The sequence below is a fragment of the Camelina sativa genome, chromosome 14 (genome assembly GCF_030686135.1).
Source record: "Camelina sativa cultivar CO46 ecotype springtype chromosome 14, ASM3068613v1".
In the NCBI taxonomy this organism is placed as follows: domain Eukaryota; kingdom Viridiplantae; phylum Streptophyta; class Magnoliopsida; order Brassicales; family Brassicaceae; genus Camelina; species Camelina sativa.
In genome coordinates this window covers 8,221,280-8,239,668 of record NC_141893.1, presented here as the reverse complement: position 1 = coordinate 8,239,668, position 18,389 = coordinate 8,221,280, and the positions used below count along the sequence as shown (strand labels likewise).

The 18,389-nt window shown below is 34.9% G+C and overlaps 6 protein-coding genes across 7 annotated transcripts; 4 read left to right on the top strand and 2 right to left on the bottom strand.

The window, feature by feature from the left end:
• Nucleotides 1–62: 62 nt before the first annotated feature.
• LOC109128795 (uncharacterized) lies at nucleotides 63–670 on the bottom strand. Its single transcript, XM_019235794.2, has one exon. It carries the CDS (start codon nucleotides 468–470, stop codon nucleotides 210–212), a length of 261 nt encoding a protein of 86 aa, XP_019091339.1. The 5' UTR covers nucleotides 471–670; the 3' UTR covers nucleotides 63–209.
• Nucleotides 671–1,194: 524 nt separating this feature from the next.
• LOC104740602 (uncharacterized) lies at nucleotides 1,195–3,533 on the bottom strand. 2 transcript variants are annotated; one of them, XM_010461256.2, is made up of 4 exons: nucleotides 3,378–3,533; nucleotides 2,942–3,118; nucleotides 1,580–2,296; nucleotides 1,195–1,393 (listed from the first exon to the last, which is right to left on the bottom strand). In XM_010461256.2, exons 1-4 carry the CDS (start codon nucleotides 3,390–3,392, stop codon nucleotides 1,334–1,336), a joined length of 969 nt encoding a protein of 322 aa, XP_010459558.1. In that variant the 5' UTR covers nucleotides 3,393–3,533; the 3' UTR covers nucleotides 1,195–1,333. The 2 variants fall into 2 exon arrangements, with proteins under 2 accessions (XP_010459558.1, XP_010459557.1); XM_010461255.2 differs by having other exon boundaries at nucleotides 2,942–3,121; nucleotides 3,378–3,523.
• Nucleotides 3,534–8,821: 5,288 nt separating this feature from the next.
• On the top strand, nucleotides 8,822–11,295 carry LOC147927951 (zinc finger BED domain-containing protein RICESLEEPER 1-like). The gene is made up of 5 exons (XM_087485951.1): nucleotides 8,822–9,328; nucleotides 9,424–9,574; nucleotides 9,698–10,986; nucleotides 11,098–11,188; nucleotides 11,273–11,295. Exons 1-5 carry the CDS (start codon nucleotides 8,822–8,824, stop codon nucleotides 11,293–11,295), a joined length of 2,061 nt encoding a protein of 686 aa, XP_087342077.1.
• A 522-nt stretch (nucleotides 11,296–11,817) lies between these two features.
• LOC104740601 (transcription factor MYB1R1) lies at nucleotides 11,818–13,987 on the top strand. Its single transcript, XM_010461254.2, has 4 exons — nucleotides 11,818–12,377; nucleotides 12,560–12,768; nucleotides 13,094–13,468; nucleotides 13,642–13,987. Exons 1-3 carry the CDS (start codon nucleotides 12,071–12,073, stop codon nucleotides 13,451–13,453), a joined length of 876 nt encoding a protein of 291 aa, XP_010459556.1. The 5' UTR covers nucleotides 11,818–12,070; the 3' UTR covers nucleotides 13,454–13,468; nucleotides 13,642–13,987.
• A 22-nt stretch (nucleotides 13,988–14,009) lies between these two features.
• LOC104740600 (putative myosin-binding protein 5) lies at nucleotides 14,010–16,179 on the top strand. The gene is made up of 2 exons (XM_010461252.2): nucleotides 14,010–15,746; nucleotides 15,833–16,179. Exons 1-2 carry the CDS (start codon nucleotides 14,354–14,356, stop codon nucleotides 16,030–16,032), a joined length of 1,593 nt encoding a protein of 530 aa, XP_010459554.2. The 5' UTR covers nucleotides 14,010–14,353; the 3' UTR covers nucleotides 16,033–16,179.
• Nucleotides 16,180–16,784: 605 nt separating this feature from the next.
• Nucleotides 16,785–17,606, top strand: LOC104740599 (germin-like protein subfamily T member 2). The gene has a single exon (XM_019235841.2). The coding sequence runs from the start codon at nucleotides 16,844–16,846 to the stop codon at nucleotides 17,489–17,491; it is 648 nt and encodes a 215-aa protein (XP_019091386.1). The 5' UTR covers nucleotides 16,785–16,843; the 3' UTR covers nucleotides 17,492–17,606.
• Nucleotides 17,607–18,389: the final 783 nt, after the last annotated feature.

The window sequence follows — 18,389 nt, the reverse complement described above, 5'->3', positions numbered from 1 at the left end:
ACACCTTTATACAAATTATTTCGTTTTTATTTTGGTAATTATAAAACGTTACGTACTAATCATTTAACGAAAAAAAAAAAATCAATTTAATTTAATCACATGAATACAAATCTTCGAAAACTCATACAAATCGACCAGTGTACAACATCAGACATAAAGATTCACACTACATAATCATTATACATCCTACAAGGAGTTTGAAAATGTTTTTAGTGTTTGTTTGTGGTTTTGTGATACTTGTCCTTGACCCAACGAAAACCAATAGCAGAACCAGTCTTGAGCTTCTTGAAACCAGAAGAAGCAACAGCTTTCGTCTTCTCCAACCCTTGTCCCATCTTCTCCTTGTACTTAGCCGTGTTGGAGTTCGACGACTTCGTTCCACCTCCGCCGCTACTGACGATGGCCCCGCCTCCTATACGGCCTCCTTTCGCACTATTGTCCCATTGGTCAGCCCACGATGTTCCGTCCATTCAAGCAAGCTTTGATGATTCTAAGACGAAATAAATGACTTCTTTTTTTTTCTGTATATAACCAAAAGTGTTGATTAATTTTTAAGGCGTTTGTGACTGTCTCTAGTTTTCTATGTTGTGTTTATATATATACATACACATTCATAGTTCAAGAGACGTGTTTTAGTGTGTGGTCAAACGTTGTGTTCGTGATTCGTGAACGAATATGACTTCTATTGATTTGCTTCTTCTTTTAACCTTATTTTTATAGTCATCTGGAAGACTGGAACCTTCGCTGGAGAAAGAAAAAAACACACATTGATATTATTCTAATATAAAAGAATCTCGTGGAAAAATAGCAAAGTTTTATTATAAAGGTAAACGCATTGAGGAAACTTCTTCTAATTCGCCGTTACAAATCGAGATATCTACTAAGCTAAAAGACTTTTTTTTTTCTTTCTTTAAAAGGTTCTCGAAGAAAACTAATGCAATCTGCTTTTTTCTTCTCATTAGAGCAAGAATTTACAAAAAGGTGGATAAGAATTTACAAAAAGGCGAAATTGCTCTGTTTTTTCCAGGCTCGGAGAATCGAAGCCGGGCTTGTGAATTAATTTATGCTTGTTGAATTCCAAAACTACCCTTTGATTCGGAGTACCGTGATCGTGCCACCATTGGTGGTTTTTGGATTAGTCAAGGTGTAGAGAAACGACGTCGGACGACCAAGTGTGAGAACAAAATCTAAAACTTAACGACCAAAAATTAGCTTTATAAGCTTTTGAGAATGAGTGTATCTATGCTACCAATCTTTGTACCACTACAACTAATTTCTCCTCCGGATGGATCAAATGAAATTCATGACATGATCTTCGAAGCATACTTGTGATTCAAGGAACATCATCACACTGACTCTGCTGCAACACGTTCTTCTCCGAGAATGGTAAAAGCTATGCCAACAAAGAAACAACAAAACAAACAGAAAAAGAGAGGTTAGAATCTTGAATATTTCTGGAAATTTCCAAGACAATTTTTACTACAGAGAGAGAGAAACCAGAAATTCTCACATCAACAAGAAACAAAAAATTCTCCAGAAGCAAACAATTGATATTAACTTCTTTAGATTTACAACTAACCTGACGAGCGACCTGAGCTACACGTCGACTATCACGAGCTGGTTCTGTGCCGGTGAAAGAATCCAAGTAAATGTTGTCTTTCTCACCAGTCTTTTGTCTCCTGTTTCTGATCTCATCGTCATCATCATCTTGTGATGATGACGAACCTCCTCTTTCAGGGCTGCTGCTCCTGTCTCTTCCATCCATGTTACGCTTCCTCTTATATGAGAATTTGACACATGGTTTCTCAGAAGGCGACAAAGGTGTAGTACAAAGCTCAATATCAGTCTCTTTCTCTTCTTCCTTCCTTGCTTCTGTAAGTGATCCCACATCAGCACAATCTCCACTGGCCGTTTTCCTTTCTACTGTCTCAGCTTCTCTGCGTCTACTTAGTATGGAAGGAAGAGTATGAAGACAAGGATCTTTGTTCTCTTTATAATAACAATGGTTAATACTAAAATATCTGTCACTCATATGTGGTTTGATTCCATTAGCCACTACTGATCTCTCATGGTTGCTAGAGTCCTCGCGCACTTGTAAAGAAACTGCTTCGTTGGTGTTTTTTCCTTCGTTGCTAAGATTTGTTTGACGATCATTAATCAATTTCTCGAGGAGAGAACGTGATTCTCGTAACTCCGTCCTTAGCTCTCCTACAATATCTTCAGCTTCTCCAAGTTGAGCTTCAAGTTCCTCAATCTTTTGCTGCTTCTTCAAAGAAATACTTTCTGCCTCCTTGACCTATAACCACAGATTTTTAGAAGATTATGCTAGAGTCACAAGTTAAACAGCTTTGATCCTCAAGAAAGATGTGCTACAGTCTCAAGCTAAACAGCTTTGATCGAACAGTGAGTTACTGCAATAAAGTGTAAACTAAAGAACAAGTTCTCACACTACCTAGGTCCTCCCTACAAAAAGAAACTCCTCAATTTTATGGTTGATTCAGAATTCACTCCTAAAATACACAGAATTGAAATCTCTTTCCAAAACAACATTTGAAGTACTATACTATGAGATCTAGGGAACGTGAGTCTGTTTGGAAATCAGAAATGATACCCTTGCAAAGCTAAATCATCATATGTAATATTACAATACCAATTGAGTTTGAGGTACATAAGAATTAAGCAAGTATAAGTCTCCAGGTCATAAACCTGACTCAGATAAAAAAAAAAAGAAATAAAACTTTCTTAACAGCGCGCTTTCAATGAGGCAAAACACACAACGAAGAAACGGTGGCCAAAAAGCACATACTTCTTAATGTGGCTGTAAGATTTTATCAAGGATGTAACCAAAAAGCTCATAGTCAATCAGAAATGTCAAAACTTGATGTGAATGAAACAACTTGACAAGAAACAAAATCTACATTTTTGTGAAATAACGTCGTACCTTGGAATCATACATCTGTTTAAGCCTAAGACAAGTACGGAGAGCCTCATCTCTAACCGCCGCAAGCTCTTGCTGAAAGCCACGAGCTTTCTTCTCGGATATCATCACACGCGCCGCCGCCTCCTTCGCCGTGTTCAGTATCGTATCCGCGTAAGCCTTCTTCAAGGCCGTTAATTTCTGCTGAGAACAAAACAAAACAAAACGAAACAATTCATCGCAAAGATGCAAAATACAAATACCCATATCCGAAAAACACCGATTCGGATCAATACACGGTAATATAAAACGAAATCAGAGACAGTAATCATTCTTAAAAAGAGAAATGAAACCTAAACAGAAACAGAGAAGAAAACAAAAAGCAAAACTTTTTTTTATCGATTGGGGAATGTGAAGTCGGAAACGACGGAGATTTAGGGATTAAAAATGGGATTTTTACCTCTGGGTCGGTCATTAGGGCTGTGAATGCTGTTGCGGATACGCGATTTCTTTTTTTTTTTTTTTTGTCCGACCGAAGTCGCGAAGAAGAAAAGAACGAAGTTGAATGAACAAACAAAAAAAAAAAAAGTGGTTTGTTGTTTTTTTTTCCCCTTATGTTTTTGCCTTTCGCCTTGAAAGAATCTGTCAGTTAGGAACGGAAATGGTATAATTACTTTATTACCCTTTACTTTCTAGTTTATTTCGGAAACACCACAATTGTGTAAAGTAAACCGACGGTGCGGTTTCCCGGTTTTCCCGTCGTGTTTTCGTTTCTTACATTACGTGATACCAAAAAGACCATATTGTGTGAATTTGTGATGCAGCTTGTGTCGTTCCATTGTGGATTGTTAGATTCTACTACGTTATTACATTTTTATGTTGTTTGTAAATTGTGATCGTTCAGATTACATCTGTTGCAAACATACAAAGAAACGACTTCTTCACAACTCTACAATATGGTAATGAGTCAATGTTGTTGTCTTGTTGTTGCCGTGTGGGTGTAGAGCAACTCTAAAGGTTTTCAAAATATACTATAAACTTATAAAGGGCTTGGGCTTGTCAAGTGGGAAGTGGAACAAACAACATCATTCGATCTTTTAAAACCTCTTTGAACAAATATTATTATATTTTTCTGTTTAAAGTACTCAAATCATGTACTCTCTCATGATCCATGCCTTCTTCTAAAAATCCTGATTTAGGAAAGTCCCATACTCATCCAAATTGGTTATAAAGGGAAAACTAAAAGGGAGAAAAGTCTGCTTTTCTAATGGCTTTATATATAAACTACTCCTTTTAATTTCATCATCTTTGTGTGCAACCAAAGAAAAGTTAATGGTGCCTTTCATTCCTGACCAATATTTGTGCTGTTCCTTTTCTTTTTTCCTTTTCACGGTAAATGTTTGATTAATAATTAGGATAATTTTATTTTATTTGATCCTTGGTAACATGCATGTTGTTGAAGTTGAATCCCGGCCATGCTTAAACTTGAACGGGATGATCATGACACCACGTGTTTTAAGTAAAAAACCACTAGCTAGAATATAAAGTAAAAATTCGAGCTAGAATATAATTATATAAATACAGATACAAGGCTAATTTTGTGTGATTAACCAAGGGTGGATGAACCTCGTCATGATACTCTTCAGTTTCTTAAATCGTTTTAAACATTTTTACACCTAGTACAATGAAGTTGGCTCTTACATTCTACTATAGAGTACTCCAATTTTTTAAAAGTTTTATGATCATCAGAATTTGATAGAAATTTGGTTTATATTGATACTTATAATCTCTTACGTACTTACTAATAAGTAGATCTATCAAAACGTACATTGGTCATATCATATATGAATATACATACGAGTACAATATTTTTTCTTTATTTATTAAGATGGGATTTAGAGTATAGTGGTATGCAATGTGAATTGATCCGTTTGAACACTTTGAGGAGATTTATATAATAATCATTCTTTAAAAGGATCGGACAACTTGTAAGGGAAATTAAACTTAAAAAAAGCAATTAATTGATGGGCACAAAAAAGATAAATAATTGATGGACACATAAAAATATGGGTGAATTTGTGTGATGACCAAAACCAAAAAAGGAACGAAGAATATAGCCATCTAATAAAGTAAATTAAGTGAGTAATTATGGACCCATATACAATGACCAAAAAAGATAGCAGTGAAGAACACGGGCAGGGGAGAAGGCAGGGGAGAAGAAAAAATGTGTGTTGATGTCATAACAAAATTGATTTCACCCCTCATCATTTTAAGTCCTAATTTAATTTTATAAAAATAACTAAACAAATCTTGTAAAAGTTTAAACAAAAAACCATAGTTTTTTTTATTTATATAACATGATTCGAATTTTTAAAATCGGATAAGAATTAATTAAAATAAAATAGTGTTCTATTAAAATTTAAACTATATAGTATAGAATAAAACTAAATAGTATAGAACGAAGCCTATTTAATAAAATAATTTTATAATAGTGGTAATGAGAGTACGATACTAGTTGTGGTTATACGATATGGTGGTGGCTACAATAAACCCTAAACACTTTTTTGTAAACCAAACCGACATATAATTTTGTTTAAATATAAAATTTAAACCTTAAACCCTATTTTATAAACCCAAACCGACATATAATTTTGTTTAATTGTAAAAGCTAAACCCTAACTACTCTTTTATAAACCCAAACCGAATTAAACGCACAACAAAGAAAAAACACTATACCCTAAAGGACACAAAATAGGCAACCTAAACAATTGTATTAAACATTAACCGTATATGCTCAAACCGAATTAAACGCACAACAAAGAAAAAACACTATACCCTAAAGGACACAAAATAGGCAACCCAAACAACTGTATTAAACACTAACCGTATATGCCCTATATATTAACCGAGTTAAATGCCGACAATCAAACAATATAAATATAAATTGTTTATGTATTTTTAATTATACTTTGAATTAATGTATGTATACAATATAAATAATTTGAAACTTGAGAAATATAATTTTAAAAATGGAATAGAGTATTGTTGTGTTCTATATATTATAAATATTTTTGTTATTTTAGTTAGTTTATAAATTATATTTTCTCGTCTTAATATCTTTAAATTATAGTAAACATAAAAAAAAAATATAGTTTTAGCTGAGTTTGTAAAATTAAAAATAATTTGTTCAAAGAAAATTTATTACAAAATATGAAAAAGTAAAGAAAAAGGGGAAAAGAACGAGAACAAATGAGAGATGATAGAAATATGTAAAGCATATAGAAAAAAAAAATACATACGTAGACAAAAAAATAGGGGCGAGTGGCAACTCTTAATCATGTGGTGGGGATAGAATTGTCATTAATATAGATTATATAGAGTATATCATTTTCTCATGGTTAGAGTAGCTAGACAATGAATTATAAATTTTTTGTTGGTCATTCCGGCCAATTTCCCTAAAAATATTTGTATTAAAAAGATGAGAATATCATGTGCTCCCATTGGCCCCATGTCTTCATCAAATATTTTGATGCCACAATTTGGAATATTCTTTTTCATTAGTTTATCAATCATTTAATTGTAACCAGAAGTAAAATTATCGTGACATCCTCAAAACACATTCAATATTTAATCTTTTAAAAGGGGGTTTGGGGGCTTTATTTAGATTGAAAAGCTGAGGACGAAGTGTTCTTCCAACAGATTTGAAATTTCCAAGGTAACTTTGATTTGCTTATATGATTCGTAGCAAGAAATGGTTTTTTTTTTATAAAGGTAAACAGGTTGGATGTAAATTGGGAATCGCACTCATGGAGTTGACCAGATTCGTTTAATAACTTACATTACAAACTATAGAACACACTTATAATAATAATAACTAGATTAAGACTCGCGGTACATTATCCGGACAAAATTATTTATAATTAAAATATTAAAATTATAAATTATATTTGTTAGAAAAATATGTTATATTATATAATAATTGTTAAATAGACCATATAATACCGTAATATAATTTACTTTTATATAATATTTATTTAAATTTAATTAGATATGTCTATTCTCTGATACTGACAGTGTTAACAAAATATTGAAATGATGTTTTATCCGTGTAACACCGAATTACTGATATTTTTTTAATTTATATAAATATCAATAAAACCCATCCTGCTATATAACCCGTCCCAAGATATGTTTAACTTACACTATATCATCTTAACTTTTAATATTTATTGTGTATCTACGGTATAATATTTATCATATTTAACTTTTTAAAAGTTTTAAATATTTTTCATATTTAACCTTTTAAAAATATTTAAAATAAAAAAACGGAATAACCCAAATAAAAGTTTTTAAAGTTTGAATGCCTGATAAATCAAGGGTCTACTCATTTGTATTCAGAATCATTTTGGCAATTGAAAATATCATTAATGTCGTAGTTATTGCAATGTAATTTTCCGGAAATTTTGTCTACAAAGTCATTTTCCAGAAATTTTATCTAGATTATTAGCAAAAGAGTATATTTTCGCGGATCCTATGAAATTTTGGACATCGTTTTGTTTACAACCTAAAAAAATAGAGGTCCTTAAATTATGAATTATCAAGAGGCCCATAAAATACTAAAAAATTCATATAAAATTACTATAGGTCGACAGAATTAATTGCAAAAACTTTCCTTATTAGTATTTTTGAGCAAAAATTGCTACAAAAATACTAATATAGATACACCATTTATACTACAATCAACAGCTTTTATGAACCACCATTATAATTCCTCATTCATCTCTATTTAGCATAGTTTCATGCATCATGCGCACAACGGCACAAGTCCGTTACCAACCTTCTTTCATTTTTATATTGAAATGTTCAACAACAACAAAAAAAAAAAAACACACTAGAAATCCTTTTTGTTCTTCTTTCTTTCTTTGCGTGTGAGATCGTCGCGACACATTCAATATTGATTTTAAAAAAAAAGCACTTTCAATTTTAAATGACAAAAAACAATTAAGAGAGATCATCACTTTATCAGAAGAATATATCCAAATATTAATACATAAAACTAAAATTAATTAACAAAAACTAAAGATAAATATAGAAAGACAAGAAAATCAGCGACGAAATAAATAGGCCTGGACATTTTAACCGAATTCGAAACCCAAACCCGAACCCAACTCGAAGTAGGCAATTCGGTTTGGGTATGGATGGTATATAATACCCGATTGGGTGTAGTTCTCACAAGGTTCGGATAATACCCGAACCCGATCGGATATCCGAACCAATCTAACCTATCTATACATCTATCTATAAAATATACATCTATAATTATACAATCCCTAATTTTATTATTGAACTAACCTGCGATAGCCTGTTCGGTTTCTCATTTTCAAAATCGAGGCAAAGTGAATCATGATAAAGGTGTAAAATCCTCAATTGTTCAAGCTGGAAACTCTACAGTCTGATAAAGCATCATCTCCTCCCTCTGCGACTTCACGGAGGCCATCACATGTACATCTTCTTCTCTTTTTAGTTGTGATTATGAAACTTTGACCTTAATCATACACAAGTATTAGACAGCGCAGTATTGTCGATATAATCAATTGCAGACCTTAATCATACCTCTGAGTGTTTGTATGTTTGCAGAGTTCCTCTTGTATGTTTGTATGTTAGACAGAACAATATTGTCGATATAATCAACTTCGACCCTCTTAGTGTTTTTATTTTCGATATCTCTGTTTTTGCTGAGTTTTGATGATATTCGTTGATGATGTTCGTTGATGATGTTCTTGCTTGTCTGATATATCTGTTCGTTGGTTATGATATCTCTGTTCTTTATTAACTTTTCGACTTATCATTGATTCAGTTTATAAGATTTATCATCTCTAACTTATAGTATTTTTTTATTTACAGATGGATTCATCATCTCCAACTCATGATAACAGAGATAGAGAGAGATACGAACATGAAGAGGAAGAAGACTATTTGACACCAGATTCTAATATAAGGGGTAAAAGAAAACAAACTCATGGTCAATGGGATGGTGGAGGAACTGTTGTTGAGCAAAATAAGACTCCAAGGATACTTACGCCAAGATCCATTGTATGGTGCCACTTCACAAGAGTACCTGGAAGCCGAGACAGATGTACTTGCAACTATTGTGGGAAGGAGTTAGGATGTGCTACAAAGTCAAGGACAAAAAACTTATGGAATCATAACAATATATGTAAGAAATTCAAGGCGTGGGAAGAAGGTCAAGATGCTACACAAGGACAGAAAATTATTAATCAAGAAGGAAACCTACAGAGTGCAAGAGTGCATGAGCATGTTTTCAGAGAAGCACTTAACCAAATGGTGGTGATAGCAGAGCTACCATTGTCGTTTGTAGAATCCATGGCATTAAGATTCTTTTGTAACAAGGTTAGTCTTCTCTTAACATGGTTAACATTCTCTTAGCAACTTCTTTATTATATATGTTTTTACTAATCAAAATTTATCTTGTATAATCTGTTTAGGTAAACTTGTATAAGCCTCACTCAAGAATGACAACAACAAAAGACATAGTGAAAATGTATCATGAGAGGAAGGCCACACTTAGACAATGGTTTATTGAGAGTAAGCAAAGAGTGTCACTCACCACTGATATTTGGGTATCCTCGGTAACAGGTATGTTTTTTTTCAAGTATATTATGATCATTCTTATTCTCGATCATGTTCTCTTCTCTAATATGAGCTCATTCTTTTCTTTTCTTTTTCTATCAACAAGTTTAAGTTATATGGTTATAACAGCACACTACGTTGATAAACATTGGCGGTTGAAGAAGTTAATAATCGGATTCAAGTATATGTCGGATCACAAAGGTAAGACAATTGCTAGCACTCTTCTACAATGTCTTGCTGACTGGGGGATAAAGAAGGTGTTTACTATGACTGTGGATAATGAAACTGCTAATAGCAATGCTTTGGATGAGTTTCAGTCTACCTTCTCTAAAATTAGGACAGATTCTCTAGTGTTGAATGGAGATTACATGCATATGAGATGTGCTGGGCATATTATAAACTTGATAGTTAAGGATGAACTGACTGAAATGGATGTTAGTGTTAGTTCAGTCTGCAATGCCATATCTTATGTCAGATCAGGACCAAATAGGAGAAAGGCATTTGAGCTGCGAGTGGAAACTGGTAGGTTTACGAAGGGTAGTTTGCCTCTAGATGTAACCACTAGATGGAATTCGACATACTTGATGTTGAAAAGAGCAATTAAGTTCAAAGGAGCGTTTGATAGGATGGAGTTCGAAGATAAGCTCTATAATGATTATTTCGAGTATGATAATGGAGAAAAAAGGATAGGACCTCCCTTGACGAATTATTGGCGTAAAATAGAAAGGTTTGTGAAGTTTCTTAATGTTTTCTATCAGGCTACATTGGTAGTTTTTGCCTCCACTACTTTGAATGCACATAAGTGCTATGGTGAGATAGTAAACATTGCAATGAAGCTTCAGTTACTCTGTCTTAATACCGATGCTGACGTGAAGGTTAATGCCGAGAAGATGTATAAGAAATTTGACAAATATTGGGATGGCATCAAGAACAGAAACAGTATGATGGTAATTGCTAATGTTTTTGATCAGAGAAAGAAGATGGAGTTTGCAAATTTGTGTTTTGCGGAGCTGTATGGAGAAGATAGTACAACTGCTAAGGGGTTGAATGATTCGACTTTGATTGTCATGCGTGCGATGTATGCAGAGTATAGTGAAAGATATGCTGATTCAACATCTCAAGCATCCGGTCAGTCTCAGTCATCATCTCAGGCTATTGAAGTGAGGCAAACAGATGGGTTATTCGACTTAATGGAAGATGAATTTGATGGTTATAACCCAATGGAGCAGAAGTATGATAAATTGCTTAGAAAGATAGGAGTTAGAGATACTAATGAATTGGAAACTTATTTGAGAGAAGAAGTAGAGAATCCTGAATTGATTATGGGCATTGAGTATGATATTCTCTCTTGGTGGAAAGTCAACAGTGCAAGGTATCCCATTTTATCTAAGATGGCTAGAGATTTATTTGCTATGCAGGTTTCTAGTGTTGCTTCTGAAAGTGCTTTTAGCACTAGTGGAAGGATAATAGAACCATATAGAAGCTGTCTTACACACTACATGGTGGAGGTTTTGATGTGTACTGAATAGTGGTTAAAACAAGATATTCATTTTGAAGAAAAGGTTCTTACAAATGCACAGATTCTTGCAGAAGTTGAGTTTGAATATGAGCTTGAAAGAGGTATTTTTTTTTTGTCTATCTGTTTGATGTTGATTACTAAGATACAATCTCTAATACTTTTTTTGTTTGTCATTTTCTTTTCAGAGTTTGAAACTCTAACTCTTTAAGTGGTTAAAGAAGAAGAGGGGTTCGAATGAGATGATTGTTTTTTGTAAGTCGGCACTTGGGATCGTTTGGATGAAGAAGATGAGATGATATGATTGTTTTTGTACTTCTCTACTTACTCATCTCTTTAAGACTTTAAACTTCCATTTGGTTTTTGTTTTTATCTCTTTAAAACTTTAACTCTCAGTTCAGTATTTCAATTTATATAAGACTTTTGATTTCACGTTTTTTTACTTAATTTCGATTAGTTTCAGTGAATATCGGGTATTTTTATCAATTTCGGTTAAAAATACCCGAACCATATCGGATATCTGACGCCAAATTCGGATTTTTGATAAATCCGAAAACATCCGACTCGAATCCGACTCGATTCTATAAAATACCCGATCGGGTTTTATATGTGTACATCCGAACATCCAAATATCTGAAGATCCGAATTCGAACCCGAACGGATACCCGAATGTCCAGGCCTACAAACAAGTGACGAACAAATAACAAATAGACACATCTCATATTATCGTAACAACAACACAAGAGTGTAAGTAATGCCACGTGGCTTATATCGTGTGATTTTATAAAAATAAAAGACAAGAAGAAGAAGCAAACAAGTTAAAGCTCATCAGATCCACTCACCACACACACACACCTCGTCTCTTCCTTATTTGTATGTTCGGTTCTTCCAAAAAAAAAAAAAATTAAAAGATTACGAAAAGGGTAAACATATCCAAAAAGCGACGCAAGGGCAAAATCGTAAAAAGTTTTTGTTTCTTCTTCTTAATGGCCGCCGTAAGCAGCTCGTCGGAGACGGGAGACAGTGGCGCCGTCGTGAAGAGAGATGAGATCATGTTGTTTGGAGTTAGGGTTGTTGTTGATCCGATGAGAAAGTGTGTGAGTTTGAACAATCTCTCTGATTACGAAGAAAAGTCTTCGCCTGATGATGATCAGATCCCTAAGCTTCTCGTCGCCGGAGAAGATAAGAACGAAGCGGACGCGACGACGGTGATTCTCGCCGACGGCTACGCCTCCGCCAATGACGCTGTTCACATCTCGTCTTCTTCCGGGGGTAACCGCGAGAGGAAACGAGGTACTACTCCTCTGTTTTTTTTTTTTTTTTGTTTGATTGAACAGATTCTGATGATTGTATTATCAATCTCGTTGTAAAAATTTTGATCTTTATATCCAAGTTTTGTGATTGAATCTGTGCATGTTGGATTTGCTTTAGCTCTGATTGATTGATTTTGTTATATCTGTTGGGTTTGATTTAAGGAGTTCCGTGGACTGAGAATGAGCACAAGAGGTTCTTGATTGGGCTTCAGAAAGTAGGAAAAGGAGATTGGAAAGGCATATCAAGGAACTTTGTGAAGAGCAGGACTCCTACTCAGGTAGCAAGTCACGCTCAGAAGTACTTCCTTCGACGAACCAATCTCAACCGTCGTCGCCGAAGATCTAGCCTTTTTGACATTACAACCGAGACGGTAACTCTCTAATCTTGGCCTGATTCATTTTGTTTCCTTATTTGTCATATCTGAGTGAATAGGTGATAGAATTTAATTTTATCTGCTTTCTGAAAGCTCTTTCCTTTCTTAGAAGTCAATTTATTTTTAGTATTTCCTCTTTAGAACTTAAAGACAATGTTATACGGAGAAGAGTCGTAATGATTTTGGTCAAATTGGGTATATATTTTTCAAGCTGTACTAGTAGGTGGATAAATTCACAGATTTGAGTTATGTAGATGGAGATTTTGTTTATCACAATAATGGTAAGTGTGTGACAGTTAGGTTTGATTGGTTTTGTTATCAGGTTACAGAAATGCCCATGGAGCAAGATCAGGCTCAGGAGTGCTCACCACTACCTGAAACTAAGATCAGCTCTGGACATGATCAAGTTATGCAAGTTTTTCCTGAAGTTGCTGTGCCGACAAAATTTGAGACTTCACCACAACAGACGTTTAATCTCAACGATACATATCTGGTCCCAGTAACCTTCCAAGCAAATCCTGCTTTCAATCTCAACACAGATGCTGCACCGCTTTCTCTCAACCTTTCACTGGCCACCTCATTTAATCTTAACGAGCAACCCAACTCAAGACACTCAGCGTTCACAATGATGCCAAGCTTCAGTGATGGAGATAGCAATAGCAGCATCATCAGAGTTGCTTAGACCTAAAAAGCCAAGGTGAATCTACAAGACCTTGCTTCTTCTTTCTTTGTTTCTCTGTTGTTGTAGTACTAGTAGTACATATTAGGTATAAGATAAGAAAAAGAACCGTCTTCAGTCTTGTTTTTGATCTTTTCGTTAGGCCTTACTGTGTCAAACTTTTATGTATTTTGTCTTCAAAAAATAATCAGGGGAAAAAAAAAAGAACAATAACAGAGGAAGGCTGTTAGGGATGGACGAACTGTGTTTAGGGGTTCTTCATCATTTTCGTTTGTTTGTAAAAACTCTTTGGTCACACACACACTGTTATGAGTCGTTTTCTGCTGTGCGTGTTTTGTTTTGTGGTATGTGTAAGTTAAAACAAACAAGTCGTGATTCTCATGTAGCCCATCTCAATCAATGGTTGGTGATTTGTGGGGTTTATAGGCTTTTGTATATCTTATCCTTTGGAGATAAGCTAAACTGTATGTATGGTTCGTCGAATATTTTATCACTATCTATAATGTCATAATAATGTCATGTGCCATTTTGACTTAATTTGGTGGTTTTTTGTTTTCTTCCCCAAGCAATCACTTTTTTTTTTGCTTATAGTAGTACATGGTAATTAAGGACATGATAATCCAAAACAACAGAACACAAAATTTTAAAGAACAACTCTAATTTTGTCAACTTTTCATTATCTGCGATTAGCCGTTATTTCAGGTATAACTTGGTCAATACAATTCTTCCCTTTATCCAAATATAGCAGACTAAATAATAAAGGTCATAAGCTCTGTTTTTTTTTCCCCCTTCTTCTGCTTCCATTTCAATCTTCATGTAACCTTTTTAGATAATTTCTTCCTCTTTTATAGATTCCTGTTGATTTCTCTGTTTGCTCCGTGATCGCTTATTGCAATCACAATAATGTCTAACCGTTCCTTCAAGAGTTTCGTAGAAAAAGAACTTGGAACATTCCCACATTTTCTAATCTACGCTCTTCTTGAATGGATCCTCATCATTATCCTCTTCATCGATGGCTTCCTAGCTTTCTTCTCCAACCAAATGGCTAAGTTCTTCGATCTCAAAATCCCCTGTCTTCTCTGCACTAGGCTCGACCATGTTCTCGTCAGAACAAACCCTGATTTCTATTACAACGACTCGATATGCGATGCTCACAAGAAGAATGTCTCATCTCTCGCTTACTGTCATGTTCACAAGAAACTCTCTGAGATCAAACGAATGTGTGAAGGTTGTCTTCTCTCTTTCGCCACCGAGAAAGAATCAGATGTTGATACTTACAAGTCTCTTATTGGAATCTTACATAAGGATCTTGAGCTTCTTATCGATGATGAACGTGAGCTTCAACTGGCGTTTCCAGTTACGGGTTCTAAGAGAGAAGATAACTTTTATCAGATTGATTACAGAACTAACAATGGCAACGACAGGTTCCAGCAACAGCAACGTTGTTCTTGTTGTGGGGAGCTATTGAAGGTGAAATCTGATAAACCAAAGACTAGTAACCAATCTTTCTTTGGTGCTCCTAGTCCTTCTCCTAGAGTTTCATTCAATCAAAGAACCTTGGATGTGTCCAACATCAAATACACGGAGTTGACCGAGGATGAAGATGCTCTTAACACGAAAGGAGCATTGGTGGATTCAGTCGATGATAGAACTCCAAGTTTTGTAAAAGGAGGCAATAAATTCTTTGGCATTCCACTTTCTGATTCGGTGCAGAACAGTCCAAGATGGTCTGTTCGATCAATGAAGAAATCACTGACTGATCAGAATGGTTCGGAGAACGAAGTGTTGGATGGAGATTCGATACTTCATCATCTAAATAGACAGGTTAGATTGGATCGCAAGTCATTGATGGATTTGTATATGGAGTTAGACGAAGAGAGGAGTGCTTCAGCTGTTGCAGCAAACAACGCAATGGCTATGATCACGAGACTGCAAGCCGAGAAAGCTGCGGTTCAGATGGAGGCATTGCAGTATCAGAGAATGATGGATGAGCAAGCGGAATATGATCAAGAAGCTTTGCAGTCTATGAATGGTTTGCTGGTTAAGAGAGAAGAGGAAATGAAAGAGCTTGAAGCTGAAATCGAAGCTTATAGATTGAGATATGGATTGTTGGGAGAAGAAGACGAAGAAAGAGGAGAAGCAGCAGAAGAGTTTCTTGATGAAGAAAAAGATGAAACTAAACCGGTCTCAGATTTGCCTGTTTGTTCTTCAAATCATGAAGATGATTTGGAACAGATGAAAGATTCAGTTGAGGAGTCTATAACTACCAATGGTGTGATCATAGAGGAAGAAAATGGTAAGAGTCTCATTCGGTTTTATGTTTCTTTAAGAATCTTTAAGAAACTTTTAAGAAACTGTCTGAATCTTTTTTTATGTATACAGCAAATGCAAGCAGAAAAGATATGTTAGTGAAGGAGATATCAGAGATTACAGAGAGACTAAATGCAATTGAATCAAAAGGTGAACTGTTGCAGCAAATTTCAGATGTTTTAGATGTTAGTGAAGGAGAAGCAATTCTATTACAGATATCTCAGAATCTGCATATGCTTCGTAGTTTCATCGAAATGCCATCAGAATCATGATTCTGATTTACTTACTTTCTTCTGTCATTCAGAAGAAATCAAAACAACATCCTTGTATCAAAATCTGTATGTAATTGATACTGAAGTTTTTTATAACAGAACAAGCAAAAAGCAGTTTTTTGCTGCCTTGTCTTGTCTCTTACTTCAGATTCAATCTTGAACCTGTTTTAGTGTTTCAGGACTAGTGTTGATACTTTCTTCGATGATTCATTGAATCTCAAAGTCTGACGCCAAGTGATTATTTTTCATAATTAAAAACATTATTTATGAAAATCCCACTTTAACAAACCCATAAAGACTTGACCCAGCCAAATATTATCAAGCAATATCATATTTAGATTCTTACCCACTAATTTCTATCATGGACAAATCGTGCATTATCGACCAATGACTCTCAGTTACATAATAAAATTTTCTGAACTTCTCATTTTTTTTCTTTCTAAAAGACATCATCAAGTCTTGGAAGTCAAGAGGTGTAACTTATGACTAAGTAAGAAAACTTCTCTGTTTAACAAAAAAGACAGTTTAACCATTAACTTTGAAATGTTCTTCAGATTGCTTATTACGACAAAATCAATAAAATACTTTAGAAAAAAAGAGTATTAGTTTTGATCAGAGCATCAAACTTGAACCATTAGTAATAAACAAACAATATTTTCATGCCCATTTATATACCTCAACCGATCTCTAATTATTTTTCTAAAGACTAAAAAATAGAATAAGTCAAAAGAAACGTTGCCAAAGACCAAAATAAACCACTATATATCTACAAAACAGAGGATGCTCTGTTTCATCATTCTCATCAATAGCTATGACGACTACTCTTTTCATATCTTTCTTTCTAACCCTATGCCTTTTCGTAATCCCATCTCTCTCATCTGATTCTGATCCTTTACAAGACTTCTGCGTTGGCGATCTCAAAGCTTCTCCTTCAATCAATGGCTTCCCTTGCAAGTCAGCCGTCTCCGCTTCTGACTTCTTCTTCTCTGGCTTAGGTGCTCCTTTAAACACCACGAACGCTAACGGGGTAGCCGTGTCTCCCGCCAACGTCTTAACTTTTCCGGGTCTAAACACTTTAGGACTCTCGATGAACAACGTTGAATTCGCTCCAGGAGGTGTAAACCCGCCTCACTCGCACCCGCGTGCAACGGAAGCTGGAGTTGTGATCGAAGGTTCGGTTTTTGTCGGGTTCTTGACTACTAACAACACGCTGTTCTCGAAGGTTATACATGCCGGAGAGATGTTCGTTGTCCCAAGAGGATTGGTTCATTTCCAGTGGAATGTTGGTAAAGGGAAAGCGCGTTTGATAACCGCTTTTAACAGTCAGCTCCCAGGATCAGCTGTTCTGCCTAGTTCTCTGTTTGGCTCAAACCCTACGATTCCAAATCCTGTTTTGACCAAAACGTTTAGGACTGATGATGTAACTGTGAACAAACTCAAGTCCATGTTTGCTGTTTGAATTGTTTCATTTATGATCTTTCTCAATTCGATTTTATAGCATATAGCTACTTATGTGTAACAATTGGTATGAAAAATTTGAAACTAAAACATTAATAAGATTCATTTCTTATCTCTTTTTTTTCTTCTCTCTTTTTCTTCTGAAGATATAATTTGGTTGCAATGTAAACAATTTGATTAAGAGAACGCATTCTCTATCATGTTTACCAGTTCTTGGGGACTTTTGTTGATTCTCATATAGTATAAATTTTGATGCCAAGTAATCAGTGTTTCTTAGTTAAATAATTTGTGTAAAAGTTTCTCATAAAAACCTTAAGAGATATTCTTAGGCTACAGTGAGGAGAAGTAGCCTAAGAGGTCTCATTGTCGTATGATTGACATAAGAAAGTGGATATGAGAAGCATCTTTCAATAAGTCACCCAATACAATCACATCTCCTCTTTTTCATTGCCTAAAATGTAATATAGATGCATCAGGGAATGTAGGCATGGAAGCTTGTGGAGTTGGATGGGTGCTAAAGAGCTTATAAAGGCACTGTCAAATGGTTTGTTTGGAGCTTCAAGGGGAGACTGCAACCAAGGATATTCCCTTGAAGCTGAAGTAGTGGCACTTTAATTGAACATGTGATGTTTGAGAGCGATTCCAAGGCAATGAGCCAGGCATTACAATGGAGATCTTAGAGACAAAACGAGGGCATCTCATGCCAATGCCATTATATATATACTTTCAAATTTAGATAAGCCAAAAGGTCCCTCATATTTTTCCTATTTATCAATGCTAGTTTGGATGATTTTACTCTCCCTTGGGTAAAAAAATTATGGCGTTGTGTGGAAGGAGGACACTCTCACCCACTCAACCTTTTGTTTCTTTGTAAAGATTCTCTCTCCTCCATGTCGATT

Bases quoted from the DNA above. Each gene is read 5' to 3' on its own strand.
- LOC109128795 (XM_019235794.2), bottom strand. From the start codon at position 470: ATGGACGGAACATCGTGGGCTGACCAATGGGACAATAGTGCGAAAGGA.
- LOC104740602 (XM_010461255.2), bottom strand. The intron at 2,297-2,941 runs GTACGACGTTAT...CTGTGGTTATAG, and splicing joins AACAGATGTATGATTCCAAG to GTCAAGGAGGCAGAAAGTAT. The intron at 1,394-1,579 runs GTTAGTTGTAAA...TTGTTGGCATAG, and splicing joins TAGCTCAGGTCGCTCGTCAG to CTTTTACCATTCTCGGAGAA.
- LOC147927951 (XM_087485951.1), top strand. From the start codon at position 8,822: ATGGATTCATCATCTCCAACTCATGATAACAGAGATAGAGAGAGATAC. The intron at 9,329-9,423 runs GTTAGTCTTCTC...TAATCTGTTTAG, and splicing joins TAAGATTCTTTTGTAACAAG to GTAAACTTGTATAAGCCTCA. The intron at 9,575-9,697 runs GTATGTTTTTTT...TGGTTATAACAG, and splicing joins TTGGGTATCCTCGGTAACAG to CACACTACGTTGATAAACAT.
- LOC104740601 (XM_010461254.2), top strand. From the start codon at position 12,071: ATGGCCGCCGTAAGCAGCTCGTCGGAGACGGGAGACAGTGGCGCCGTC. The intron at 12,378-12,559 runs GTACTACTCCTC...GTTTGATTTAAG, and splicing joins TAACCGCGAGAGGAAACGAG to GAGTTCCGTGGACTGAGAAT. The intron at 12,769-13,093 runs GTAACTCTCTAA...TTTTGTTATCAG, and splicing joins TTGACATTACAACCGAGACG to GTTACAGAAATGCCCATGGA.
- LOC104740600 (XM_010461252.2), top strand. From the start codon at position 14,354: ATGTCTAACCGTTCCTTCAAGAGTTTCGTAGAAAAAGAACTTGGAACA. The intron at 15,747-15,832 runs GTAAGAGTCTCA...TTATGTATACAG, and splicing joins GATCATAGAGGAAGAAAATG to CAAATGCAAGCAGAAAAGAT.
- LOC104740599 (XM_019235841.2), top strand. From the start codon at position 16,844: ATGACGACTACTCTTTTCATATCTTTCTTTCTAACCCTATGCCTTTTC.